The sequence below is a fragment of the Pelodiscus sinensis genome, unplaced genomic scaffold, assembly GCF_049634645.1.
Source record: "Pelodiscus sinensis isolate JC-2024 unplaced genomic scaffold, ASM4963464v1 ctg115, whole genome shotgun sequence".
Lineage (NCBI taxonomy): Eukaryota > Metazoa > Chordata > Testudines > Trionychidae > Pelodiscus > Pelodiscus sinensis.
This window is the reverse complement of record NW_027465943.1, coordinates 243,978-271,266: the sequence shown is the minus strand read 5'-3', so window position 1 is coordinate 271,266 and position 27,289 is coordinate 243,978. Positions and strand designations below refer to the sequence as shown.

The 27,289-nt window shown below is 65.3% G+C and overlaps 1 protein-coding gene across 1 annotated transcript; it reads right to left on the bottom strand.

The window, feature by feature from the left end:
• Nucleotides 1–10,912: 10,912 nt before the first annotated feature.
• LOC142825293 (HLA class II histocompatibility antigen, DR beta 4 chain-like) lies at nucleotides 10,913–25,174 on the bottom strand. Its single transcript, XM_075917122.1, has 6 exons — nucleotides 24,995–25,174; nucleotides 20,758–21,027; nucleotides 19,957–20,238; nucleotides 14,352–14,462; nucleotides 13,992–14,015; nucleotides 10,913–13,898 (listed from the first exon to the last, which is right to left on the bottom strand). Exons 1-6 carry the CDS (start codon nucleotides 25,098–25,100, stop codon nucleotides 13,885–13,887), a joined length of 807 nt encoding a protein of 268 aa, XP_075773237.1. The 5' UTR covers nucleotides 25,101–25,174; the 3' UTR covers nucleotides 10,913–13,884.
• Nucleotides 25,175–27,289: the final 2,115 nt, after the last annotated feature.

Sequence of the window (27,289 nt, the reverse complement as noted above, 5' to 3'; positions counted from 1 at the left end):
TGACTGGCCAGGCCCTGTGTGCGGCCCTGGCTCTGCCATCCGCTCCTCCGCTCTGGCCCTTGTAATGCCATCTCCTTGGTGCTGGGAAGTCTGACTGGCCCGGCCCTGTGTGCGGCCCTGGCTCTGCCATCCGCTCCTCCGCTCTGCCCTTGTAATGCCATCTCCTTGGTGCTGGGAAGCCTGACTGGCCGGGCCCTGTGTGCGGCCCTGGCTCTGCCATCCGCTCCTCCGCTCTGGCCCTTGTAATGCCATCTCCTTGGTGCTGGGAAGCCTGACTGGCCGGGCCCTGTGTGCGGCCCTGGCTCTGCCATCCGCTCCTCCGCTCTGGCCCTTGTAATGCCATCTCCTTGGTGCTGGGAAGCCTGACTGGCCAGGCCCTGTGTGCAGCCCTGGCTCTGCCATCCGCTCCTCCGCTCTGCCCTTGTAATGCCATCTCCTTGGTGCTGGGAAGCCTGACTGGCCTGGCCCTGTGTGCGGCCCTGGCTCTGCCATCCGCTCCTCCCCTCTGGCCCTTGTAATGCCATCTCCTTGGTGCTGGGAAGCCTGACTGGCCGGGCCCTGTGTGCGGCCCTGGCTCTGCCATCCGCTCCTCCGCTCTGCCCTTGTAATGCCATCTCCTTGGTGCTGGGAAGCCTGACTGGCCGGGCCTGCCGCAAGCTGCGGGTCAGTTTTCCACCGCTACCGCGTTGCCCTGGTTGGCTTCTGTGACGGCGCGTTGGGGGTTCCCCGTCTCCTGCACCCCGAAATGGCACAAACAGACTGCACCAGCCAGTGGAATTGAGGGTGGTTTATTGCTCCTCCAGCACAGCGCAGCACAGATGTAATCTGGTCACAGGAACTGGGCTAGGATGCCTCAGGCCCCCTTGAGATGGGGGAGACTGGGCCCCTAAACTCCAGCCCCTTCTCCTAGGCTCTCCTCCATGCCCTCCGACAGCCAGCAACCAACTCACTCACTTCCAGCCCTGCCCCCCAGCCAGGGCAGCATTCCACCTTCCTTTGTTCCTCTCCATGGGGGGTGTCTGGCCACTGGTTTGCATAGTGACTCATCCTGTTTTGCTGGGTCGTGGTACCCACGGCAGCCAGTGGGGGTTACCCCAGAGCCAGCAGCATAGAAACCAGCCAGGTACCCCCACTACGTCACAGCTTCCAGATACTTCAAGCACTCGGAGGCTGTTCTTTCACCCCGGCCGTCAGCTCCAGATTGTGGCCTGGGTCCTACTCCCCGCGTTCCCAGCAGTCCTGGCCCCCTCAGCCTGCTCCACCCGCAGCAGCAAACCCCCAGCTGGTGCCTGTCCTGGACAGCCTGGGCCTACCATCAGACCTGGGGCGTGGGCCCCTCCGGGCCAGGGTCTGTCTACTTGGGGACCAGGGTTCCCCCCTCCGTGATCCCAGTGGTGCGCTCCCCCACAGCGGGACAGTCGGTGCCTCCGGAGTGCCACCTACAGCTCCGCCCACGATGGCATCTCGGGCTGCCTCATGCCCGTCCGCTGCCCCTTTGTGAGGAAGATCGAGCCCCCGGCCTCTGTCCTGCCGCCTGACACGGGCGATGCGATGCTTTGTGCTGCAGGAGGGGAGGGCGCGCCACTTCTCCCCCCTCCCCGGGGCTCTCTGCTTGTCCAGGGTGTCTCAACACGAGGGGCAGGGCCGCCGGACCCATGGGCCTTCTGGGGCAGTTGTGAACCAGCGAGTGTTGCCTAGTCGCCATGGTAAGTTAGGGCGGGACTCCAGGCCTTGTCCCTCACTGAAGAGGAGGGGGGTTCCCCGTACAGGCGGCCCCCACGGTGGCAACAGGCACGCAGTTCATGGCAGCAGGTGTGTGGGGAGCCCCCTCCACTCCAGACCTGCCTCTTGAGGGGCCGAGTCTCGGAGCAGACCGGTGATCGTTTGCATGGGCTGGGAGCCACGCTCACGGCCTTGGGGATTCGCACCCCTGCCCCCGGAAACATTCCCCCTCGGGAAGAGACGCTCCCCAGCCCCCTCAACAGGGTAGTGGGGTAGTAGGGGGAAAGGCAGGGACAACGGGTGCCGTTCATGTCCCTGGGCCGGGCCCTCCAGCACGGCCCTTGCTGGGGGTTCAAGGGGAGCCCGAGGACAGCCTGCCAGCCACTTACCCCTTTCTCGTGCGCGTGGGAGCCCATCGCCCGGGCCCAGTGGGTCCTAGAGCCAGGAGGGAGGGGCTACGCCATCCCCCTCCCCCTCGCCTTGTCCCTCACAAGCGTCTGTGGGGGGAGATGCAGCAGCTCCTCCGGCTGGGGGCGGCTGCAATTGTGCCCCGGGGTTTGAGGAGGGGTTTCCACTCCCGGAACTTCCTGGTCCCCAAAGTGGGGGGAGGAGGGAGAAGAGAGGAGATGGTTCCAGCCCCCTGGGGACTTCATTGCCGAAGCCAAGTTCATCCTGGTGCCGCTGGCGTCTGGCTCCCTCCCTCGGGCGAGGAGGCGGGTACGTGGCCCTGGCTGGCCAAGTTCATCCTGGTGCCGCTGGCGTCTGGCTCCCTCCCTCGGGCGAGGAGGCGGGTACGTGGCCCTGGCTGGCCAAGTTCATCCTGGTGCCGCTGGCGTCTGGTTCCCTCCCTCGGGCAAGGAGACGGGTACGTGGGTTCATCCTGGTGCCGCTGGCGTCTGACTCCCTCCCTCGGGCGAGGAGGCGGGTACGTGGCCCTGGCTGGCCAAGTTCATCCTGGTGCCGCTGGCGTCTGGCTCCCTCCCTCGGGCGAGGAGACGGGTACGTGGCCCTGGCTGGCCAAGTTCATCCTGGTGCCGCTGGCGTCTGGTTCCCTCCCTCGGGCGAGGAGGCGGGTACGTGGCCCTGGCTGGCCAAGTTCATCCTGGTGCCGCTGGCGTCTGGCTCCCTCCCTCGGGCGAGGAGGCGGGTACGTGGGTTCATCCTGGTGCCGCTGGCGTCTGGCTCCCTCCCTCGGGCGAGGAGGCGGGTACGTGGCCCTGGCTGGCCAAGTCCATCCTGGTGCCGCTGGCGTCTGGCTCCCTCCCTCGGGCGAGGAGGCGGGTACGTGGCCCTGGCTGGCCAAGTCCATCCTGGTGTCGCTGGCGTCTGGTTCCCTCCCTCGGGCGAGGAGGCGGGTACGTGGCCCTGGCTGGCCAAGTCCATCCTGGTGCCGCTGGCGTCTGGCTCCCTCCCTCGGGCGAGGAGGCGGGTACGTGGCCCTGGCTGACGGCCCTTGCCACGGAAAGTTCCCGCGATTCACTGCGCTGCCATCACTGCCGGTTTACAGCCCTTCCCTGTGGCCTCCCCGCAGCGCCGTGGGACTTTGCGCAGGGCCTGGCCCCCAAGCATGTGGCCCGGAATTTCCCTCTGGACCGCTGGCTTTGGTAATAGTTTGTGGGCGCTCGCCTGGCCGCAGCCTTGGCTCCAGCCCCACGGCTGGTCCCACTTCCCAACCAGCGGGGAGCCTCTTCTGGCCACGGCTGCAAACTGCACCCGCCTCCTGGAGCTCGTGGCCACCTGTGCCGAGGGCGTGCGGCCGTGGCTGGCTCGGCTGCAGCCTGGCTTGCACCTGTGGTGACTGCTCCCTGCTCCCGGGGCTGGTGGCTGGGAGGAGGCGGTCTGCAGGCCTGTCCCCTTCCCCAGGTCTGATGGGGGGCGTCCCACCCTTTGGGGAGCCTGTCTCGGGGGTAGGAGGACTCAAGGTAGGGGGCACCAGGAGGACCTCTCCCTGCTTGTCAGTCTCCTGGGTCGGGCCTGTCTCCCCGGCTTCTCCACCCGCCCCACATACATGGGCAGGATGGTGCACGTTCCCCTCCCTCTGGCTCGGGGATCTGTGTATTGAGGTGGCACCCAGAGCTCTCAGGCAGTTTGCTGGCCACGCGGGCGCTCAGGGTGACTGTCCCTCCAAGTCTTCCACGCGTTGGGGGGTTCCCCTCCTGGATGTGCTCGCAACCCCCCAGAACAGGCCGTGTCCCAGGTTCTGCTCCCTCGGGGCCGCCGCCCTCACCCTGTGGCCAAGGCATCCCTGCCATTCCCACAGCTACACGGTAATCCCGGGCGGGTGGGGCTTCCCGCGCTCTTAGTGCCGGCGTAGCCCGGGCAGCGCTGGTACACGCCTTTCCCCTGGATCTGGATGTGCTAGCCCAGGTCGGTGGCAGGCTCTGACGTCCCTGTGCCGGCTGGCTCGGAGCCCCATGGCTGAGAGCCTTCCTCTAGACCCTCTGCCTGGCCAGACGGAAGCGTTTCTGGGGGTGTCTGCCCTACAAGGGTGTTTTGAAATCTGTCATTCTGGAGTAACAACTGCCAAGAACCCTTTCCACATGGCACGTCCACGCCCGGGGGCCTCGAGATCGCTCCGAGGCAGGTTCCCGTGGGGCCAGGCCCCTCAACGTAAAGCGCTGGGCCACGACGCCTGCACGTGGCCCTGGGCAGGCGCCATTCTGGCAGCGGGGAAGCCGCTGTTCTGGAACAGCCCTTTGGAAGTCAGCAGGAGCGCGTGGAAGGAGGGCGGCTTGTTCCCGCTTGTTCCGTGGTAGCATGAAATGATTTGGAAATACAGGGCTGCAATGTAGACACTTCGGGGGCCTGTACTCCGGTACTGACCCTGGGCCTGGCTCGCTGCTTCACCTGGCCTGGAAGGTGCTGCTCTTAGTGACTATCCCGGCAGGCAGGTGAGTATCTGAGCTCAGGGCTCTTCCCTCAGGACCCCTGGGCCTTCCATGGTGCTTCCCCCCCCAAGGATCAGGTCTGGCTCTGCCCCCACTCCGCCTTCCTGCTGACAGTGGTGTCTGTCGTGTCTCCCAAGACACTTCTCTTCGTATTTCCTTCTGCCAAAGAACAAGCTATGTTTACGCTGGCGGCTTCTTGCGCAAGAACGACCGTTCTTGTTGTGGAGCGTCTACACGGCACGTGCGTTCTTGCACAAGTAAGTTTACAGTACAGCGTCAGAACGGGGCTTCTTGTGCAAGAGTTATTCCTCTCCCCACGAGGAATAAGCCCTCTTGTGCAAGAAGGCAGTGTAGATGGGCAACAGCGGTTTCTCGCACAAGAGTGTCTGTACTGCCACGGACACGCTTGCGTGAAAGCACATGGCGGTGTGGACGTGCTCTTGTGCAAGAACTCTTGTGCAAAACAGTTCTTGTGCAAGAAACTGCAGTGTAGACAGAGCCTAGCTGGTAGGGAGAGGCCCAGGACCCGGCTCCTTCCTTAAGTCCCCCTGGCTGTTTGGCCACTGCAGGGAGGCTGAAGGCGCAGCTGGACTCTGCTCAGAGGCTTTCTCTGTGTGTCAAGCAGTGTTACGCTCTGGCCAGGGTACTGGTCCTCTCCCCTAGGCCCAGGCCTCCGCTTCTGCCATCCTGCACAGCCGTGGGGTGGCCCCATGGCCTCGGGGCCGCACTGCTGGCTAACCCGCTTGGGGAGGAGGCTGCTCGTGGCACTGGCGTGGCTTAGAGCTCCGCCCCGCCGCTGTGGGTGCTGCTTGGGAGGCAGCGTCATGAGCTGGATGCGGGTCCTTCCGCGACTGGCCCTTAGGAAGGCGAGAGCCCGTTTCGTGTCTCCGACCTGCCGTTACTGTTTCCTGTGGCCTCAGCACCGTGCGCGGCCCCTCGCCACGGCAGCTCTGCACCGGGACCCGTGGTTCTCACGACGCTGCAGCCTGGGCTGTTCCCACCACCTGTGCCCTGCCCGGCCTGCCAGGGGCAGCCACCAGGGGGCAGCACAGGCCAGTGCAGGGAGCCAGAACTCCCTTTCCAGCCATGTCAGTAACCCAGCTCCTCTGGGGCAAGTTCCTGGGGGTCTAGTCCCTCCCCCCCTTTGTCCTGTGGGCCGAGCCCCCGGGTCTGGGCAAGCCCTGAGGCCGGCTGCGTGCAGCCCTGGGGCAGAGGGGGGACGGGCTGCAAACCCCTCTCGCCCTGCACCCCAAAGGCAGGGGATGTGGGGCCACCGCCCGCCCAGCTTGTGGGCTGGCCAGGCAGGTCTCGCTGGGCACCTGGGCCGCGGCGCGGGGCTAACACCCGGCGAGGCAAGGCCAGTCCACCAGGCGAGGGGGGACGCCGGAGCCTGCTCCCTCTGCAGCGGCCTCGCGCTCTGGAGGGCGCCCTCTTTGCAGGCTGCGGGTTGTCTGCCCCCCACGGGGGGGCCCTACCCCTAAACCTCCCTCTCCAGGGCTGGCCAAACCCCTTGTCCCCAGCCGAGCCCTTGGGGGGGGGGGCAGCCTGCCCCGCCCCTTCCGGCTGCACCCACCCCCCCTGGGGCCAGCAGCCACCCTCCCGAGGGACGCTGCAGGCAGCAACTGGGCCCCTCCCCCTCTTCCTGGACGGTCTCGGCCCCTTCTGGGCGCGGGTAACCTCCGGCTGGTGCGGCCTGGGCATCGTAACCCGGGGCTGCACCCTGCAACGGGGGGCTCCTCTCGGCAGCAGCTCCTGGGGCAGCAGGTCACAGCCTCGTGGCCCCGAGGCCCTTTTACTCCCTTGAATTCCTAATCGCGAAGGGCCCCGGGGCCTGTGGGGCTGTCCATCTCCCCTCCCCCCCGCTGGAAGGGGGTTCCCTGCTCCGTGAGCCCGGGGCCCAGGCTGGGTCCTGCAGGTGCCACCTCTGGGCACTCCGGCCCGTCGGCCCCCGGGGGTTCACCCAGCACGTGGTACTAGCCACCCCCCCCCAAGATGTCAGGCATCAGGTTTTCCTGTGTCCTCGAGGGCAGGGCCCTGGGCCGGGGGGGGCTTGATGTGGGGCGTTGCACGGGCCGTGGCCTGGGCCTGTTGGTGCACGTGGGAAGGTCCGTGCTCACGGGTCCCACGCCGGCAGAAACCTCCCACCCCCTGCTGTGGGCTGGGACGGACGTGGGCCCCACCTCTTGAACAGCCGGTGGGAGGGCTGGTACCTGGTCTGCTGGTGCAGGTGCAGGCTGGCTGGGCCCGGGGCCCTTTGGCCCCTGAAAGTGGGGTCTGGGGCCTGCAGGGGGCCCGAGCCCCCTAGCCTGCCCTGGGGGCTGCCCCGATGGAGGATGGCCTGCCCTGCTGTTCCTGCCGTACCCTGCAGAGGGCGCCCTCCCCTTCCCATGGGGCTGGCTGGGGACTCCAGAGCGGCTGGCCCTGGGGGGCTCGGCGTGGGGGGCTCTTGCCCATGGCTCTGTCCCCAGGCTGAGGCCGGGGCTTGTTCTGCCCCACGTTTGGGGCACCAGTTGGTTAAAGTTGCGGTTTTGAGCCCTGGTAAAATAATTGCTCTTCTGCCCCCCATCCAGCCCTCCTGCCCCTGCTCCCTGTGGGGGGGGCTGCCCTGGGGGAGTCAGTGGGGCATGGCCCAGGCTCCCCTCCACCCTGTTGGGCCCTGCCCCACGGGCTCTTCCAGCCCCCCGGGTGTGGATGCCCCGTAGCCGGCGTGACTGTGCCAGGCCCTGCACCCCCCCCCCCCCCCCCCCCGCCACTCAGCCCCGGGGGGAAGCTGCGGCCCTGGGGCGCCCGGAGCGTTGTGGTTATCACAACCCTGCAGCCCGGGCTGGGCCCACAGCCTGCACCCTGGGGCGGTCTGGCAGCCGCCGGCTGGGAGGGGTGTGAGGAGGGGCAGCCCCCAGGGCCAGCCCAGACGTGCAGGGGCGGGGGCGTCTGGGAGTCCACACTGGATTCACCTCCCCCTTTGCCACTAACCCGGCTCATCTCGGGCAAGTCCCTGGGTGCCTGGTCCCAGCTGCCCTTCGGGGACCCACTGTCCCCCCTTTGTCCTGGCGGCGCCTGCGGGCCAAGCCCCACGTCTGGCAAACAGGCCCTGCTCTCAGCTGGGGCCGTACAGCCCCTGGGGGTGGGGGGCTGGGCCCTGGGGCCCTCCCCTCGAGAGGGCCAAGCTCTGAGCTGACCCCAGGCTGCGGGCGCTGGCAGGCTCAGGGGCAGCGGGAGGGGCCCAGTGCCCCCTGTAAGCTGGGGCTCTGCAGCCGCTCAGGAAAGAGTCCAGCCAGGTGGTGTTTCTCCTGGTGGTGCACATTGGCGCAGGCCTCGGTGCAGAACATAAAATTGATTCTGCCCATGGATGGGAAAAGATTGGCAGGCACCCGGACGGGAGCGGGGCCGTTCTTCACGCGTTGGCTCGTGTCCTCTCCGTGTCAGGTTTGAGCCGCATGCACCGTGCCTGGAGATATTCCCCCCACACCAATAGACGGCTGGCCCTGTGCCCCCGGGGGCCCACACTCCTGCCAGCCAGTCGTCCCACCAATCTTTTTCCATCCGTGTGCGGAATAATTCTGCATGTGCACCACCACTGGGGCGCTCTGCCAATCAGAGGGTGCTCCTTTGAGTGCTAACTCACGTCCATGCAGCGGCGGGGGGAGGGTTCACCGTGTGCCATGGGGCTGGCAGATTTCTCCCAGCAGTACCCGTAGGGCACCGGGTCCCAGCGCCCCCGGGGTGGTGCGCAGGCAGCACTATATAGGCCGCTCCCGTGTCCCTCCCTCTCCAGTCCCCTCTTGCCGCCCATGATGGTGCTTGTGTGACGGTGCGTCGGGGACCCCCGACCCTGCCCCCCCGTAGCAGCCAGACCAGACCCCTCCAGCTGGTAGAACAGGGGGGTTTATTGCTTCTCCAGGACACGGCCCAGCACAGACGCGATGTGGGTACCGGAGCCAGGGCCAGGCAGCCTCAGCCCCCTTGGGGTGGGGTCCCTGACCCCTAAACTTCGCTTAGTCCGTTCTCTTCATGGTTCCCAGCTAAAGCTGACCCTTCCCCCACGCTCCCTTCCCCCACGGGTAGGACCGGTGGGGTCACTGTCTAGGTGACCTCAGGCTCTTCAGCCGACCCCCCGCTGGGCAGTGCTACAGACACCGGCCAGTAGGGGTCGCCCACCGCCCACAGCCACCAGTGACTGCCCAGCCCGGCCCGCCCGCTGCTCTCAGCTTGGACCCGGCGCCGGCTGCCGCGTTCCTGGCCCGGCTCTCCCGGAGCCGTGTCCCTTGCAGGCTCCGCTCGGCGTGGCCCCGGGGCCCCGGCTTCCAGCCGTCTGGCGGTTCCCTTTGCCGCCCCGGGGCCCCGCTGTGCCTGCGGACCGGGTCGAGGAACAGCCGGGCCAGGGAGACCTGCCGGGTTTGCAAACCTCCCTGAGCCAGGGACCCAGGAGAGGGCCTCTCGCCCCCTCTCCCCCTGGCCTCCGCCCCCGCGCCGGAGTGTAGTGTGCGGGGCCCTTCCCTGCCACCATGGGGTGGGTCCCTGGGGTCCAGGAGGGCCGAGATGCGGCAGCCGGCCACTCCCGCCCTGGCACCCTCCCCGGGCAACTCCGGCTCTGCAAACGGCCCAAGATGCCATGTCCCTACTGGTGCCCCCCCCGTAATTGCTGGGCCCCCCGGAACCGCCCCAGTCTCAGCGGAGACCACCCAGGGAAGGGCCCAGAGCCCGAAGCCCTTCCCCAAGGGCGTTGGAGCCCTGCGGACAGGAGCAGAGACACCCCCCCCCCAGCACACTCGGGGCTGGTGCTCCCCCGGTCCGATCGCTGTTCCCGGGGCAGCTGGCCGGCTGGCTCCCTTCCCTGCAGCATGGATGGGAGGAGCGCGGGGGCTGAGATCCCCTTTGGCCTCTCGGCACCGCTCCCAAAGCTGCTCATGGCCTCCAGGGCCTGGTTACGGGGCTGGGTCGTGTCTCCGGCATCCTCGGCCAGGCGTGGTACCACGCCCACCCCAGACTGGCCTGGGACCCGGCCTCTGGCTCAGGCTCCCTCCCGACGCCCTCGGCACAGCAGCCAGGCTCCAGGTGGCTCAGTGGCCGCAGGCCTGGCTGTCCCAGTGGTACCTGGGGAAGCTGTGGGGGTCTCCCTGTGCCACCCCACGTACCCCGCTCGGTGTCCCCTAACATCGCCAGCCTCCTGCCTGCTCGGCGCCCTCGGCCTCCCCCTACGCATCCCCCTGGCGCCGGATCTTCCCCAGTGCCGCTCCGCGGGTCCCTGCTACCTGACAAGGTCCCGTCAGCGCAAGCCACCAACTCCTCCTCCTGCCCCGAAGCCCCCAGGTTCCCAGCCGCTTGCCCCTTCTAGCAAGGAGCTGGGGGTCATGGAGGAACCTGTCGGGGAGCTTGGTTGGGCAGCCCCCGCCAGGGTGGCCTTCCCCTGCACGAGGGGGTGGCCAGGCCGGCCAGCAGTCTGGGGCAGGCCCCTCCTCCCAACCCCCATCCCCCAGAAGCACGTTGGCTGGAGATCTCTGTACCCGCCCTGCCCCGAACTCCCCCGGGATGAAGAGCAGGCGTTTCCGCCGGGTGCACAGGCCCCGGTGCGCAGAACAATGTTCATTCTCCGAGAGCAGCGCCCCGTGGGGCTCCACGTGGTCACGGTGCGTCCCAGCCCCGGGGGTGGGAGTTTCTCAGCGCCCCCCTCAGCTCCTTGTGACAGGGAGTTACGGGGCTCCCTCGTTCCCACGCCGATGGGTCGTTAGTGTCCTTCCTGTGTGTTAACCCCCCTTCGACTCGCCGCTCCAAGCGCCAGCCCTCGTGTGAGGGGGCGTCCCTGTGTCTGACGGGATGCACCGTCCCATCCCCCCGTCCCCGTCCCTCTTCAGGGACCCCTCTCAGAGGAGCAAGGCCTCCTCCACCTGGCTACTCGCTGGTTCCCTCGTGACGAGCTAGTGAGCTCAGAACCGGCTCGCACGACCCTCCTTGTGACGGGCCGGGCCGGGCCGGGCCGTGTCCGGGCACCACTGAGGGCGTCCGCTCGGGGCGAATTGCTCCAAACCAGGGCTCCTTACAGCCCCAGACTGGAGCCCTTCCCAACAGGCCACACACCAGTCCCACCGAGCGCTCCAGCTGCCTGCCTGGCCAGCCAGAAACCTCATGAGCAAACCCCCCCCCCCCCGACACCCCAGCTCTTCCTGTGCCCCAAACAGCCCCGGGCCTGCCCACAGGTGAGGGGTTATAGAACCCATCTCACCCACCCCAAATGGGTTCTTCCGGTCCCAAGAAACCAGCCATAGATCCCTGGTCAATTTACACTCTAGATCTTACCCACAAATCACGCTGGGCCAATCCTTTAGCATCTAACATCTAAAGGTTTATTATTACAAGAAAGAAAACCCTGAGAGTGAGGCTGTTAAAGTATCAGACGTTACATGCACCGAATCTCCCAGTTCTCGATGCAGGCTCTAGCAGAGATGTTACAGCTGCTGGCTTAACAGTCCTTGGTGCACATCCTATGCCAGGATGGGTCCACAGATCTTCCCGGCTCGTTGGTCCCTGCAAGGCTGCCTCTGGGACGAAGAGCTGAGCTGAGCACCAAGATGGAGTCAGCCACATGGCATATTTATGTCCCTCCCTGGCTTCTTCCGAGCTGGAGAGAGTCACGTGGTCAGTGGCCAGGCACCTATATCCCTTCCCAGGTGGGTCCGGGTACTGAAGAGACCGATTGTCCCTGGAGTCTCGCTCCTCAGCACGTCCGTAGGCTGAGCCCATCGCTCATTGCTCAGCCACAAACAGAAGTTTCCAGTATTCACAGAGTCCATATTCCTAACTCCACACACAGGCATTATACAATCACATGAAGAGCATCTACACAACCAGCCAACAGTGAGCTTTCGTTTGACACCTCACAGGGCCCCCTTTGTGCCTACTTTTGGGGCAACCCCAAGGATACAGCAGAGATCTGGCTGCTCCCTTCAAAATCCAGTCACCGGCTGTGAGATGCAGCAGCTCTGGGCTGCATGGCCGTGCTGAAGAAAAACCCGGAGGTCATGATCCAGATGTCCAACTGCATGCGGAGCCTGAATGGAACGGGGGGGGGGGGGCTTCCCTAGCCCCCCCATTCATCCATGGCACTTCCCAGCCACAGGTGGGGCCAGCACCTGAGAGGTGCTAAACCCTGGGGGTCCTCACTGAGATCCCTCTGTCTGCGCCTGGGGGTCAGGGCACGGGGGTCCCCCCACTCCATGACGGGGTCCTCACTGAGATCCCCTCCATGAGCCAGGGAGAGCTCTGGGGAGCCGGGCAGATTCCAACCTCCCTGGCTGGTGAGACTCCCCCTGCTCTGTGTCCCCAGCCATCCGCACCCTCTGGGACATAGTGCAGGAGTCCTTTAGCTTCCCTTAGCAGCTCCCTGCGTTATTAGTTACCATTGATATTCCTTGCCATTCGCTTCCCCTTTCCCGTCCCCTACTGGCCAGGCTTTGCCCCTCCCAGCTCGGTGCCTGCACATCCCAGCCGTCCCCCTGGTGTTCTTAAAAGGTCTCTGGGTCCCCCCCCCCCCCCGGCCTGGGCGCTGCCAGGGGCTGTGGGCAGGATCCTGGCTGTGGGTGGGGCTCCCCAGACACACGCTCGGCTTGTGCTGGTCCATGCCCAGGACCGTGGCTGGGTTTGGGGAGCAGCTGGCTCCCCCGGTTCTGCTGTTCCCATGGGGGGGGGGATCCTTTGCCCCTTCTTCCAGCCTGAGTTCATCACCCAGCCGCCGGCTCTCGCTGCCTCAGAGCCCCCTGCTCCCAGAGGGTGCAATAGGCCTCCTGCACCCCCGTAGCGGCCGAACAGACTCCCCCAGCCGGTAGAACAGAGGAGTTTATTGCTTCTCCAGGATACAGCACAGCACAGATGGAATCCGGTCACAGGGCAGGCCTAGGATGCCTCAGACCCCTTGAGATGGGGGAGCCTGGGCCCCTAAATCCCAGCCCCTTGCCTAGGCTGCTTCCCCCATGATTCCAGACAGAAACTAAAACTCTCTCCCAGCCCTGCCCCCCAGCAAGGAGCTGGTCTCCCCCTTCCCTGTGTCTCTCCCTGTGGGGCTGAGCCTGGGTGTCTGGGTTAACACACATTCGGGAGAGTCAGTGAGAATCCCCCATCCCAGCGCAGGGGGACCCCGGGTCACAGAGCAGACAGCCCCCCACTGCGCCCCACACACCTCACTGCACAGGGGGACCCCGGGTCACAGAGCAGACAGCCCCCCACTGCGCCCCACACACCTCACCGCACAGGGGGACCCCGGGTCACAGAGCAGACAGCCCCCCACTACACCCCACACACCTCACCGCACAGGGGGACCCCGGGTCACAGAGCAGACAGCCCCCACTGTGCCCCACACACCTCACCGCACAGGGGGATCCCGGGTCACAGAGCAGACAGCCCCCCCACTGCGCCCCACACACCTCACCGCACAGGGGGCCCCGGGTCACAGAGCAGACAGCCCCCCACTGCGCCCCACACACCTCACCGCGCAGGGGGCCCCGGGTCACAGAGCAGACAGCCCCCCACTGCGCCCCACACACCTCAAAGCACAGGGGGACCCCGGGTCACAGAGCAGGCAGCCCCCCACTGCGCCCCACACACCTCACCATGTAGGGGGACCCCGGGGTATGGAGCAGACAGCCCCCCACTGCGCCCCACACACCTCACCATGTAGGGGGACCCCGGGTCACAGAGCAGACAGCCCCCCACTGCGCCCCACACACCTCACTGCGCAGGGGGACCCCGGGGTACGGAGCAGACAGCCCCCCACTGCGCTACACACACCTCACCGCACAGGGGGACCCCGGGTCACAGAGCAGACAGCCCCCCCACTGCGCCCCACACACCTCACCGCACAGGGGGACCCCGGGTCACAGAGCAGACAGCCCCCCACTGCGCCCCACACACCTCACCGCACAGGGGGACCCTGGATCACAGAGCAGACAGACCCCCACTGCGCCCCACACACCTCACCATGTAGGGGGACCCCGGGGTATGGAGCAGACAGCCCCCCCCACTACGTCACAGCGACACGGCCCCAGCCCCAGGGCACCCCACGCTCTTTCCCCCCCAGAGTTTGAAAAGAAAAGAGCAAACCCCAGCTGCGTCCGTGGCGGCTGCTCCCTCGGCAGAGGCCCCGACCTGCAGACAGTGTCCGTGGCTGGGGCGTCTGGCACAGGGAGGGCGGATCACAGGGGAGGCGGCTGGGCAGAATCTCGGCATAGAACTCAGACAGACGGACGGACGGACGCTCCTGCCGGGCGGGGTCGGAGGCCTGGGTCTAGCTCAGGAGCCCTGCTGGGAGAGGGGGAGAAATCAGCCCCGGCCGGGCCATGGGCCCAGGGACAGACGCAGCCGCCCCACGGATTGAAGGGGGGGGAGTGTTACCTGCGGGCTGGGGGATGGGGCGCCCTGAAAAAGAGAGAGAGACACGGTCAGAGCCAGGGCAGGGGGAGCCGGTTCCTGGGGTCAGAGCCGGGGGCGGGAAACTGTCCCCCCATGGGGCCTTGGCCGGGGGAGGGGAGAGTGGGACCCCCAGCCTGGCCCTGGGACCCCTATGGCCCTGTCCCAGCCCTGCCCTGGGGGGAGGCTCTGTCCCAGCCCTGCCCCAGGGGAATAGAAACCAGGAGATCCCAGCCCAATTCAGAGCAGCCCCAGAACAGGCAGCTGAGCCCAGATTCCAATGAGCCCCCCCAGCACCCACCCCCAGACACCCCCCGGTGTCCCTTCCCCCCCGCAACTTCTCACCTTTCTTGTTCCTCAGGTAGACGACCAGTCCGGGCACCAGGAAGATCAGCCCCAGCACGAAGCCCCCGACGCCCGTCAGCATCTTGCTCCTGGCCGAGTCCGACTGCGCCTCTGGGGGACAGGGACAGGGACGGGCAGCCGGTCAGAGCCAGGGGCCCCGGGGCCCCTCTGGGCAGGGACCAGCCCCGGCCGCTCAGAGCCAGGGGCCCCGGGTCCCCTCTGGGCAGGGACCAGCCCTGGCTGGTCAGAGCCAGGGGCCCCGGGTCCCCTCTGGGCAGGGACCAGCCCTGGCCGGTCAGAGCCAGGGGCCCCGGGTCCCCTCTGGACAGGGACCAGCCCCGGCTGCTCAGAGCCAGGGGCCCCGGGTCCCCTCTGGGCAGGGACCAGCCCCGGCCGGCCAGAGCCAGGGGCCCCGGGTCCCCTCTGGGCAGGGACCAGCCCCGGCTGTCCAGAGCCAGGGGCCCTTGGTCCTGTCCAGCTAACCGCCAGGCTCTTACCCCAGTGCGCGGCCAGGGGGCAGGGCTGGGACGTGTGGGGCTGGCTGACTGTGATGGCGCGTTGTGGTTTTCCCATCTCCTGCACCCCCGAAATGGCACGAACAGACTCCCCCATCCGGTAGAACAGAGGGAGTTTATTGCTTCTCCAGGATACAGCACAGATGGAATCCGGTCACAGGGCAGGCCTAGGATGCCTCAGCCCCCTTGAGATGGGGGAGCCTGGGCTCCTAAGTCCCAATCTGTTGCTTAGGCTGCTTCCTCCATGATCCCAGACAGAGACTAACCAACTCTCCTCCAGCCCTGCCCCCCAGCCAGGGCAGCATCCACCTTCCTTTGTTTCTCCCCACGGAGGGTGGCTGGTCAGACAGGTTTGGAGCCCCCTTTGCATAATGACCCACCCCTACCCTGCTGGGTCTTGCTCCAGACAGCAGGGGTCACCACAGCCCAGCAAGTACCCCCACTACGTCACAGTTCTCCCCCCTCCGAGAGCGAGCTGAGCAGGGTCACTCCGCCTGTGGCCCGGGGAAGTTCGGGCCCCCCACGGGACAGCGCGTCGGCGATGATGTTGGCCTCCCCTTGCCGTGGATCACTTCCATGTCGTAGTCCTGCAGGAGCAGGCTCCACCGCAGCAGCTTGGCGTTCGTCCCTTTCATCTGGTGCAGCCAGGTCGGGGGCAGTGGTTGGTGAACACCGGAAACGCCGGCCAAACAGGTACGGCTGCAGCTTTTGCAGGGCCCACACCATGGCCAGGCGTCCCTCTCTACGGTCGCGTAGCTCCGCTCCCGGGGCAGCAGCTTCCTGCTCAGGTACACGATGGGGTGACGTTCCCCTTTCTCGTCCGCCTGCATCAGCACCGCCCCCAGCCCAGTGTCCGAGGCGTCCGTAAACACGATAAAGGGCTTGTCGAAGTCTGGGTTTACCAACACTGGGGCCTTGGCCAGGGCTTCCTTCAGTGAAAATAGTCAGCAGTGCGTCTGCCACCGTGTCTGCCTCGATGGAGGGCAGGGGCAGGGCCACGGCCTCGGGGTAGCGGGTGGCGAAGTCCACCACCACCAGGATGTTTTTCTTCCCTGTCCGGGTCGCTCTGTTGAAGGGCCCCACAATATCCATCGCCACCTTCTGGAAAGGCTCCTCTATGATGGGCAGGGGTCTCAATGCAGCTTTCTTCCTGTCTTGGGCCTTCCCCACTCGTTGGCAGGAGTCGCAGGACCGGCAGTACCGCTGGACAGCTGCAAACATCCCCGGCCAGTAGAAGTTTTGGAGCAGCCTCAGCCGCGTGCGCCGGATCCCCTGGTGTCCCGAGAACGGGATGTCATGGGCCAGGTGTAGCAGCTTGCGGCGATACCTTTGGGGAACCACCAGCTGCCGCTGGAGCCCCCACTTCCCTACCGTCCCGGGGGAAAGCCATTCCCGGTACAGAAATCCCCTCTCCCACCGGAACTTCTCCTGGCAATCTCCTCCTAGGGGTTGAGCGGCACCCAGGTCAGCCCGGTCCCTCAGGGCCTGCAAGGAGGGATCCGCTCGCACCTCCGCCTGGAATTCAGCGGCTGGGGCTGGGACAGGGCCGTGGTTCCCCCCACTGCCTAGGTCCAACTCTAGGTCTGCTGGGACGGGGCCCTGGGCCCCCTGTTGGGGAACCTCCTCGAGTTCCAGGTCGCCAGCCCCTCGCTTGCTCTGGCTACGGGTGGTGACCAGCATCCTGTGGGGTCCATCTGGCCACTCCTCTAGGTCACTCCCCATTAGCACGTCGGTGGGCAAGTGCGGGTGCACCCCCACTTCCTTGGGGCCCTCCTTGGCCTCCCATTTCAGATGCACCCTGGCTACGGGTACCTTAAAGGGGGTGCCGCCTATGCCCCTCAGTGTCAGCTGAGTGTCGGGTAGAATACGGTCTGGGGCCACTATGCCGGGTCGGGCCAGCGTCACCTCCGCCCCCGTGTCCCAGAAACCCGTCACCTTCCTGCCATCCACCTCCAGGGGTACGAGGCACTCGCTCCGCAGGGGCCGCCCCGCCCCCACCCGGTACACGGATAAATCTGTCTCCCGCGGGTCAGACCTCCCAGGGGAGGGGCACTGAGCATCCTTCCCCTCTCTCTGAGCTGAGGTTTGCCGGCCAGCCCCTGCCACTGGGGCAGCCTGCCCTTCATAGAATCATAGGACTGGAAGGAACCTCGAGAGGTCATTGAGTCCAGCCCCCCGCCCTCAAGGCAGGATCAAGCTCCGTCTACACCATCCCTGACAGATGTCTATCTAACCTGTTCTTAAATATCTCCAGAGAGGGAGATTCCACCACCTCCCTTGGCAATTTATTCCAATATTTGACCATCCTGACAGTTAGGAATTTTTTCCTAATGTCCAATCTAAACCTCCCCTGCTGCACTTTAAGCCCATTACTCCTTGTCCTGTCCAAGAGGAACAAAGAGGAACAAAACCAAGAGGAACAAATTTTCTCCTTCCTCCTTGTGACACCCTTTTAGATATTTGAAAACCGCTATCATGTCCCCCCTTAATCTTCTTTTTTCCAAACTAAACAAGCCCAGTTCATGAAGCCTGGCTTCATAGGTCATGTTCTCTAGACCTTTAATCATTCTTGTCGCTCTTCTCTGTACCCTTTCCAATTTCTCCACATCTTTCTTGAAATGTGGCGCCCAGAACTGGACACAGTACTCCAGCTGAGGCCTAACTAGTGCAGAATAGAGCGGCAGAATGACTTCACGAGTTTTGCTTACAACACACCTGTTAATACAACCTAGAATCATATTTGCTTTTTTTGCAACAGCATCACACTGTTGGCTCATATTCAACTTGTGGTCCACTATGACCCCTAGATCCCTTTCCGCCATGTTCCTTCCTAGACAGTCGCTTCCCATCTTGTATGTATGATTCTGGGGCAGCCTGCCCTTCCTCCAGCCTCAGCCAGTTAACCCTGGAAAGTCCCCGGTCATGGGACCTGTTCTTGAGCCTTGTGCATTGAGCCCTCTTGTGGCCTCATTGCCCACAGCGATGGCAAGTTAGGTTCTGCGGGCCCTGGCTGGTTCTCTGGGGTATCGATGACTGGTCCTGGTCCCTGGGGCTCGCCTCGGAGGTGTCTCTCTCGGTCGCTCAGCCGAGATCCGGTCTCTGCGCGGTTCCCTCTCTCTCCGGGACTCCCGTTCACACCCGGACCGGCTCTCCGTGAACTCATCCGCCAGTCTCCCGGCCTCCTGGGGGTTCTCTGGTCTCCGGTCCTTGAGCCACAGCCTCAGTCTGGGTGGGCACGCTTCATAGAACTGCTCCATCAGGACCAGCTTGAGCAGCTCCTCTGCGGTCTGGGCTCCGACTCCAGACACCCACTTGCGGCAGTATTGCGCCAGGCGGGAGGCCAGATCCACATAGGTCTCCCGTGGCCCTTTCTGTACCCCCCGGAACTTCTTCCTGTACATCTCGGGGGTCAGCCCGAACTTGTGCAGCAGGGCCTCCTTGACTCGGTTGTAATCCCCTGGCTCCGGCCGCCTCCTGGCCCAGTGCGGGGATGAGCTTCTGCAGCCAGTCAGCTGGGGGGACCCGTTGCAGTCCACAGGCCCTCTCAAAGGAGCTGAGGAACCCATCTATGTCACCCATGTCCTTCAATTGGGCCACCACGAGCCTCTCCAAGCGTCTGGCAGTCCCGGGACCCTGGGGCCCATCCGCACTTGGCGCAGCCGGTGCCCCGCCGGTTCTCCGCTCTGCCATGGCCAGCTCATGCTGCCGCTGCCTCTCTCGGTCCTGGCGCTCCTTCTCTCGGTCCTCTACTTCCAATTCCCTGATCCGCAGCTGGATCTCCAGCCGCCGCAGCTCCGCTGGGCTGGCCCCTGCCCTAGATGGGCTACGGCTTGCAGGCCTCCCGGGGGAAGCTGTCCCATCTCTCCTGAAGGCTCCAGTGCTCTGCCCACCCTCAGCGCCTGACACGCTCCCAGGGGAGGTCTGGCTGCTTTTCCTGGGAACAGATTCCTGGCCCCGTGGCTGGTCATTCTCTTCCAGCTGGGCAATCAGCTGGGCCTTGGTTGCTTTCTGCACAGGCAAGTCCCTCTCTCTGCACAGCCCCACCAGCTCTGCCTTCAAGAGTCGGGCGTAGGCCATCTGCCCGCTGGGCCCCTCGGTGCAGACTCACCAGTCTAGTGCTGCAGCGCCCCACGATTCCCAGGAACCGCTTCGCTCTGTCTCCAGCACGCCTGGCTCCAGGGCTCTTGCTTCTACTGCGCCTTGTCGCTTGCCGCTGGGAGCTTCATCCACGGGGTGCAGTGCATCCCGCTCCTGACACCAGTGTGACGGCGCGTTGGGGGTTCCCCGTCTCCTGCACCCCGAAATGGCAAGAACAGACTCCCCCAGCCGGTAGAACAGAGGGAGTTTATTGCTTCTCCAGGATACAGCCCAGCACAGATGGAATCTGGTTACAGGGCAGGCCTAGGATGCCTCAGCCCCCTTGAGATTGGACGGGGGGGGGGTCTAGGCTCCTAAATCCCAGCCTGTTGCCTAGGCTGCTTCCTCTATGATCCCTCGACAGAGACTAACCAACTCTCTTCCAGCCCTGCCCCCCAGCCAGGGGTGGCATCCACCTTCCTTTGTCTCTCTCCCTGGGGGGTAGCTGGTCAGACAGGTTTGGAGCCCCCTTTGCATAATGTCTCACCCCTGCCCTGCTGGGTTGTGCTACAGACAGCAGAGGTCGCCCACAGCCCACTGCCCAGAATAGCAACCAGCAAGGCACCCCCCACTACGTCACACTGACCCAGGCTCTTATCCCAGTGCAGGGCCAGGGGGCGGGGCTGGGACGTGTGGGGCTGGCTGACCCATGGCCAGGGGGCGGGGCTGTACGTGTAGGACCGACTGACCCACGGCCAGGGGGTGGGGCTGAGACGTGTGGGGCTGGCTGACCCACGACCAGGGGGCAGGGCTGGGACGTGTGGGGCTGGCTGACCCACGGCCGGGGGCGGGGCTGTACGTGTGGGGCTGGCTGACCCAAGGCCAGGGGGCGGGGCTGTACGTGTGGGGCTGGCTGACCCACGGCCAGGGGGCGGGGCTGTATGTGTGGGGCTGGCTGACCCACGGCCGGGGGCGGGGCTGTACGTGTGGGGCCGGCTGCCCCAAGCTCTCACCCCAGCGCACTTCCAGGGGGCCGGGCAGGCTGACGTGCTGCACCCGGCAGGTGTAGACGTCCCCAGCCCGGGGGCTCATCTCCAGCATGAGCAGGATCTGGAAGGTCCAGTCTCCGTTCTGCAGCAGCTCCGTGGACACCACCCCGGTCGTCTGCTCCTGCCCGTTCCTCAGCCACGTCACGTCCACCAGCCCAGGGTAGAAGCCCGTCACGGCGCACACCAGCAGGTGGGGGTGGGGCTGGGGGCCCGAGCCCGAGGGGAACACTTTCAGCTTGGGCTGGACTGGGGGGCGGAGATATCAGTTGATAAGGGGCCATAGGAAGAGCAGGGCTCAGAGGCTCTGGGGTTCCCTTCTGGGGACAGGGCCCAGCCCCCCGAGCTCCCTGCACCACATGGCTGGTTCCCTCCTGCCCCATTCCCTGGGCTGGCTGTGGCAAAAGAGCCCCAGGGGAGTCGTGTCCAGCCGTGGGCTGTCTGACCTCAGGGCTTGGGGTGATGGGGTGTCAGTCCAGGGAGTAGCCGCTGCTCTCAATTGCTGGGCATGGGGACTCTGAGGGGGAGAGGGGGCTAGAGAAGATCTCTGCCCTGGGGGTCTGAGTGGGGTGCTGGGGCAGAGTGAGCGTCAGGCACCCTTCCCCCCGAAGACTGACCCATCCTGTTTCTTGCCTCAGCTGGTGCTGGACCCTGGTTCCCTCCCCACCCTGCCTCTGAGTGACCCGCCCATCTGCTGCCTCTGCCCCTCCTCTTGCCCATCCCTCGGCTTGGCCCCGGCACAGGAGCAGCTGAGCTCCCCCCACGCACCTCGCCGGTCGACGGTGTAAGGCTTGTCCACACCGTAGTTGTACCGGCAGCCTCGGTCCACCTCTCCCCGTAACTGTGCCAGCAGGTCGAGCTGCTTGTTCCAGTACTCGACGTCCGGCCGGCCCAGCTCCGTGTCCACCACGAACTCCCCCACCTCGCTGTCAAAGTGCGCGAGCTGCTGCTGGTCATAGATGTGGCGGAACAGGTACTGCACCCGCTCTAGGCCCCTCAGGAAGTGACATTCATGCTTCATCTGGTACAGGAACCGCCCTGGAGGAGGGAAAGGACATAAAACTCATGGACCCACCACCTAGAAACCCAGAGCAGAGACACAAAAAGACCCTGACCCTCCTGCCCCCCCACACCTCTGTACACCCAGCCTTGCCTGGGACGGCCCCCCGGGACCGGGATCTGACCTCCTTGTGACGTAGTGGGGTGCTGTCTGCTCTGTATCCTGGGGTGTGATTCCCACTGACTCACTGTGACGTAGTGGGGATACCTGGCTGCTTTCTATGCTGGGGTGTGGTAACCTCCACTGGCTGCCGTGGGTACCACGGCCCAGCAGGGCAGGGGATGAGTCATTATGCAAGCGGGCTCCGAACCTGTCTGACCAGTGACCCCCCAGGGAGAGACAAAGGAAGGAGAGAGGAGGCCAGCTCCTGGCTGGGGGGCAGGGCTGGAAGGGGCTTTTTAGTTTCTGTTTGGAATCATGGGGGAAGCAGCCTAGGCAACGGGCTGGGATTTAGGGGCCCAGGCTCCCCCATCTCAAGGGGGCTGAGGCATCCTAGGCCTGCCCTGTGACCGGATTCCATCTGTGCTGTATCCTGGAGAAGCAATAAACTCCCTCTGTTCTACCGGCTGGGGGAGTCTGTTCGGCCACTACGGGGGTGCAGGGCAGGGGAACCCCGACGCACCGTCACAATCGGTACCTGTTCCCCACCTTTGCCTAGGTCCAGAGTCCCAGCCTGTCTGGGCCCTGTGTCCACTGGGATGGGACCCTGAGCCCCCTGTAGGGGGTTCTCTCCTGGGTCAGGGTCGCCAGCCCCTCGCTGGCTCTGGCTACAGGTGGTGACCAGGCACCTGTGGGGTCCGTCCGGCCACTGCTCTAGGTCCCCCCCCATCAGCACCTCCATGGGCAAGTGCCAGTGACCCCCACTTCCTTGGGGCCTCCTTGGCCCCCCATTTCAGATGCACCCGGACTACAGGCACCTTAAACGGGGACCCGTCTATGACCCTCAGGGTCAGCTGAGTGTCGGGCACCATGTGGTCTGGGGCTACGAGCTTGGGCTGGGCCAGAGTCACCTCCGCCCCCGTGTCCCAGAAACCCGTCACCTCCCTGCCACCCACCTCCAGGGGTACGAGGCTCTCGCTCCGCAGGGGCCGCCCTGCCCCCACCCGGTACATGGAGAAATCCGCCTCCTGAGAATCAGACCTCCCAGGGGAGGTGCACTGAGCATCCTTCCCCTCTCTCTGAGCTGAGGTTTGCCGGCCAGCCCCTGCCTCTGGGGCAGCCTGCCCTTCCTCCCGCCCCAGCCAGTTAACCCTGGAAAGTCCCCGGTCCTGGGACCTGGTGCACTGAGCCCTCTTGTGGCCTTTTTGCCCACAGCGCTGGCAGGTCAGGTCCTGCGAGCCCCTTTGGGCCGGCTCTGCCCAGGCCCTGGCTGGTTCTTTGGGGGGCGGACGGCTGGTCCTTGTCTCTGGGGCTCGTCTCGCAGGTGCCTCTCTCCACCGCTGAGCCAAGAGCCGGTCTCTGCGCAATTCTCTCTCTCTCTGGGACTCCCGTTCACACAGAGACGTGACCCTCTTACCTGGGGAGCAGACACTGGTGGGGGAGGGGCTGTTGCAGGAGTGTTGGGGGCTCTGCTGGGGTACTGGGGCTGTTTTGGGGGCTGAGGGCAGAGCAGGCAGGACTCAGCCGGCTGCGGGGAGGCTGACGTGGGGCTGGGGGCCAGGCCGACTGGCTGGAGGGATCCTTTGCTGTTCAAAGATCAATAAACCCGCCTGTTTGGTGCTGGCTGGGGGTCGCTCTGGGCTGGAGAGCAGGGGAGCACCGTTCCTTCTGGGGGTGGAGGCCCCGGGGACCAGGGAGGGGACCCCCAAGGGGCTCATGGTGGAGGCAGGTGGCTGGAAGCCCTGAGAGGCGCCGTCCCAGAAGTGGAGGGGCAGACCTCCAGGTGAGAGTGGGCCCCCCCCAAGAAAGGGTCATCGCACTGGATTGGACTCCCTGAGAAAAGGCTGTCTCACTGCACTGGGCGGGGGGTCCACCCAGGAGCCAAGGGGCCAAGTGTGGGCACGACCTGTGAGCCATGACAGGGGTGACCTAGAGGAGGGGCCAGACGGACCCCACAGGACCCTGGTCACCACCTGCAGCCAGAGCCAGCGAGGGGCTGGGGACCCTGACCCAGGGGAGGGCTCCCTGCAGGGGGCGCAGGGCCCCATCCCAGTGGACACGGGGTCCAGCCAGGCTGGGACTCTGGACCCGGGCAAGGGCAGGGAACAGGTCCCGATCCCTGCCCCAGTGGCTGAATTCCAGGCAGACCCCTCCTTGCAGATACTGAGAGACCGGACTGGCCTCAGCAGAGCTCAGCCCCTGGAGGGGGCGAGGGGCAGGAGAGATTCCTGTGGGAGCGGGGATTCCTGTTCCGGGAATGGCTCCCCCCAAGGAAGGTGAGGGTATGGGGGGTCCAGCTGTAGGTGGTCATCCCCCAAAAATATCGCCCCCATCTGCTGTATCTGGCCCATGGCGTTCCCTTTGCGGGCCATTGGGGGATCCGGAGCACCCAGCTGAGCTACTCCAACACTTCTATTGGCCGGGAATCTTTACAGCCGTGCAGCGGTGCTGCCGGTCCTGTGACTCCTGCCAGAGGGGCGGGAAGGCCCAAGATGGGAGGGAAGCTGCTCGGGGGCCCCTACCCCATAGAGAGGAGCGGTTCCGCAAGGCAGCATTAGAGACAGTGGGGCCAGTCGGCCAGGCAACCCGGACAGGGAACAAATACATCCTGGGAGCCGTGGATACGGCCACCCACTGCCCCGGGGCTGTGGCTCTGCCCTCTATCCAGGCAGACACGGTGGCAGACGCTGCTGGCCCTGTTCAGCAGGGGGGTCCCCAGGAGTCCTCACGGACCAGAGACCCCGCTTCATGTCGGCCCCGCTCCGGTGCTTGTGGGAGACGCACGGGGCCCGGCCTGAGCCAAGGGGAGCGCCAATGTCCCCGCTGCTGTTTTCCTGGGCAGAGGAGTGACCCTGCTCAGTTCGCTCTCGGAGGGGGCAGAGATGTGACGTAGTGGAGGAAGGGGCTATCAGCTCTGTGACCCGGGGTCCCCTTGTGCTGTGATGCAGTGTCAGTCCCTTGTGGGTTGGGGTGCTCGGGCGGTGACTGACCCCTACTGGCCTCGGCCTGCGAGCACGGCCCCACGGGGGGCTGCCTAGGGCACTAGACAGAGACCCGACAGAGCGGGGAGGAGCAGCGAGGGGCCTCGGGGAGTGAGTGTCGGGGGAGGGGCAGCCTGGGGCTGGAACCATGAAGGAGACGGGCTAAGGAGGAGGCTGGAATCCAGGGGCCCAGGGACCCATCTCAAGGGGTCTGAGGCTGCCTGGCCCTGACTCCGGTACCCACATCCCGTCTGTGCTGGGCCGTGTCCTGGAGAAGCAACAAACCCCCCTGTTCTACCGGCCTGGGGAGTCTGGTCTGGCTGCTACGGGGGGTTGTATTGTTGGGCGAACCCCGACACGTCATCACACTCCCCGTACACCCAGCCCTGCCTGGGGGGGGCCCAGGGGTCACCGGGGTCTGACCCCCCCGTACACCCAGCCCTGCCTGGGGGGGGCCCAGGGGTCGCCGGGGTCTGACCCCCCCCGTACACCCAGCCCTGCCTGGGGGGGGCCCAGGGGTCACCGGGGTCTGACCCCCCCGTACACCCAGCCCTGCCTGGGGGGGGCCCAGGGGTCACCGGGGTCTGACCCCCCCCGTACACCCAGCCCTGCCTGGGGGGGGCCCAGGGGTCACCGGGGTCTGACCCCCCCGTACACCCAGCCCTGCCTGGGGGGGGCCCAGGGGTCGCCGGGGTCTGACCCCCCCGTACACCCAGCCCTGCCTGGGGGGCCCAGGGGTCGCCGGGGTCTGACCCCCCCGTACACCCAGCCCTGCCTGGGGGGCCCAGGGGTCACCGGGGTCTGACCCCCCCCATACACCCAGCCCTGCCTGGGGGGCCCAGGGGTCGCCGGGGTCTCTACTCACCTGGGGGCTCCGTGCCCTGGGCCAGGGGGGGTCCCAGCAGCGCCAGTGTCACTAGCAGGGCCCCCGCCCAGCGGCTCCCGGCCCCCAGGGTCCCACCCGGCCCCATGGCTGCGCCGCAGGGAGAGATCTGGGAAGTGCTGGGCCCCCCCAGCCTGAGACACTGCTCCCCCCCGCCCACGGGTCAGGGATCGGGCCCCCGCGCCCAGGGGCCAATCGGCACCCAGAGCTGGGCAGCGTCATCGGTCGCCAGGCGGAGCCGCCCCCAGCAGGTCTAGGTCTCCTACTTCTCTTTTGCAGGGCTCAGCTGAGCTGGGTTGGGCTGCAGGACTCTGTCCTGTACACTCAGCGCTGCCTGGGATGGGCACCCTGGGCACCAGGGTCTGACACCCGTGTACCTGGTATGTAGGGTCAGCAGGGGAGCAGCCCCCACCAGAGCAGGGCCCCCAGTAAGAAGCCAGGGACCCTCCCTCCTCTCCCCCTGGTTCTCGACCCCCTGCTGCATGTGGGGCCAGCTGTGGTTGAGGAGCGGGGTGTCTGGTTCGTCTGGGTGTGTGGGGGCAGGGCACGGTTCAGGGCTGGTCTCACGGAGGTTGGGAGCTTTTCTCTTTCTTCTGTGGGCTGGATCCTCACCCCACAGGCTTCCCGAGAGAGTCTATGTGGGGGTGTGTCTACACTACTGCCGGTTTTCTGCTTTACATCCACACTCTAAGACTCTGTCTACAATGGCATGATTTTCTGCAAATGCTTTTAACGGAAAAGTTTTCCATTAAAAGCATTTTTGGAAAAGCGCGTCTAGATTGGCAGGACACTTTTCTGTAAAAGCACTTTTTGCGGAAAAGCGTCCGTGCCAATCTAGACGCGCTTTTGCGCAAAAAAGCCCCAATCGCCATTTTTGTGATCGGGCCTTTTTTGCAGAAAACAAATCTGAGCTGTCTACACTGGCCCTTTCGCGCAAAGAAAGGGACTTTTGCCCGAACGGGAGCAGCACAGTATTTCCGCAAGAAGCACGGATTTCAGACAGTAGGAAGTCAGTGTTCTTGTGGAAATTCAAGCGGCCAGTGTAGACAGCTGGCAAGTTTTTCCGCAAAAGCGGCTGATTTTCCGAAATAACTGGCCAGTCTAGACACAGCCTTCCAATAGCAAATTAAAAGAACGGAGAGGTTTTTCTGGCATTGATACTCCTCTTTGCACGCTTTTTTGATGCACTTGGGCAGTGTGGATGCTCTCTGTCGGAAGAAGTTTTTTCGGAAGATCTCTTCTGGAAAAGCTTCTTCCGCAAGAAGCCTGCAGTCTGGACATAGCCTGGGTTAGGCACAGCTCAGTCCATGCAGCACCCCCAGCCCTCAGTGCAGACACTCCCTTTCTCTCTACTAATCAGGAAGGAATCATCCCAGCTCCACAGGACTCCACGAGCCTGGATGTGATGCCATGGGGGGGCTGCCTGCTCTGTACCCCGGGTCCCCTGCTCTGTGCTGTGCGATTCCCACTGACTCCCCCACATGTGTATGGCCCAGACACCCCGTCCCAGCCTGGGCAGGGAACAAGGCTCTTCCTGGGGGAGAGACAAAGAGAGGGAGGCAGAGACAGCCCCTGGCTGGGGGCAGGGCTGGGGGCTGGGCAGTTTCTGGCTGGGCAGCATGAAGGGAACAGACTGAGCTGGGGGCTGGGGAGCTGGGGGGGATGGCATCCTGGCCCTGACTCCGGTACCCACATCCTGTCTGTGCTGGGCTGTGTCCTGGAGGAGCAGTAACCCCCCTGTTCTACTGGCTGGGGGAGTCTGGTCTGGCTGCTACGGAGATGCAGGGTCGGGGGGATCCCAACGCGCCGTCACACAGGGTTTCAGGGAAACCTGAACAATCCTGAGACTCATGAGAGCCAGGAACACGGGTCTCTCCACCTCTGCTCAGCGGGGCTGGGTGGGGCCGTGTCCACACTGGGCGGCTGGGCAGTCGCCCTGCTCCACACCCCGCTGGCAGCCCTAGGCCCGGGAGGGGGGAGGGTGTCTCTGGCTGGGGATTTGTGCTGCTGTCCGCTTCAAATGTTCCCACCCCCTGAGATTACACAGCTCCCCCCGGGAGGTCATTTCCCTCCTGCGCTGTGAGCCCGTGGGGCGCCGGGGGTCACAGGGTGACGCTCTCCCCCCGGCCCCGAGGGCTGGACACCCCTTTGCCCCCCCCAGAGCTGGGGTTTTGGGGAACCACAGGAACGGTGCTGAGAGCTGGGAGCCAGGGTCTCTCCATCTGCTCGGTGCGGGGCCGGGCGCTGCGGCTCTGCCCGGTAACAGCCTGGTCGGTG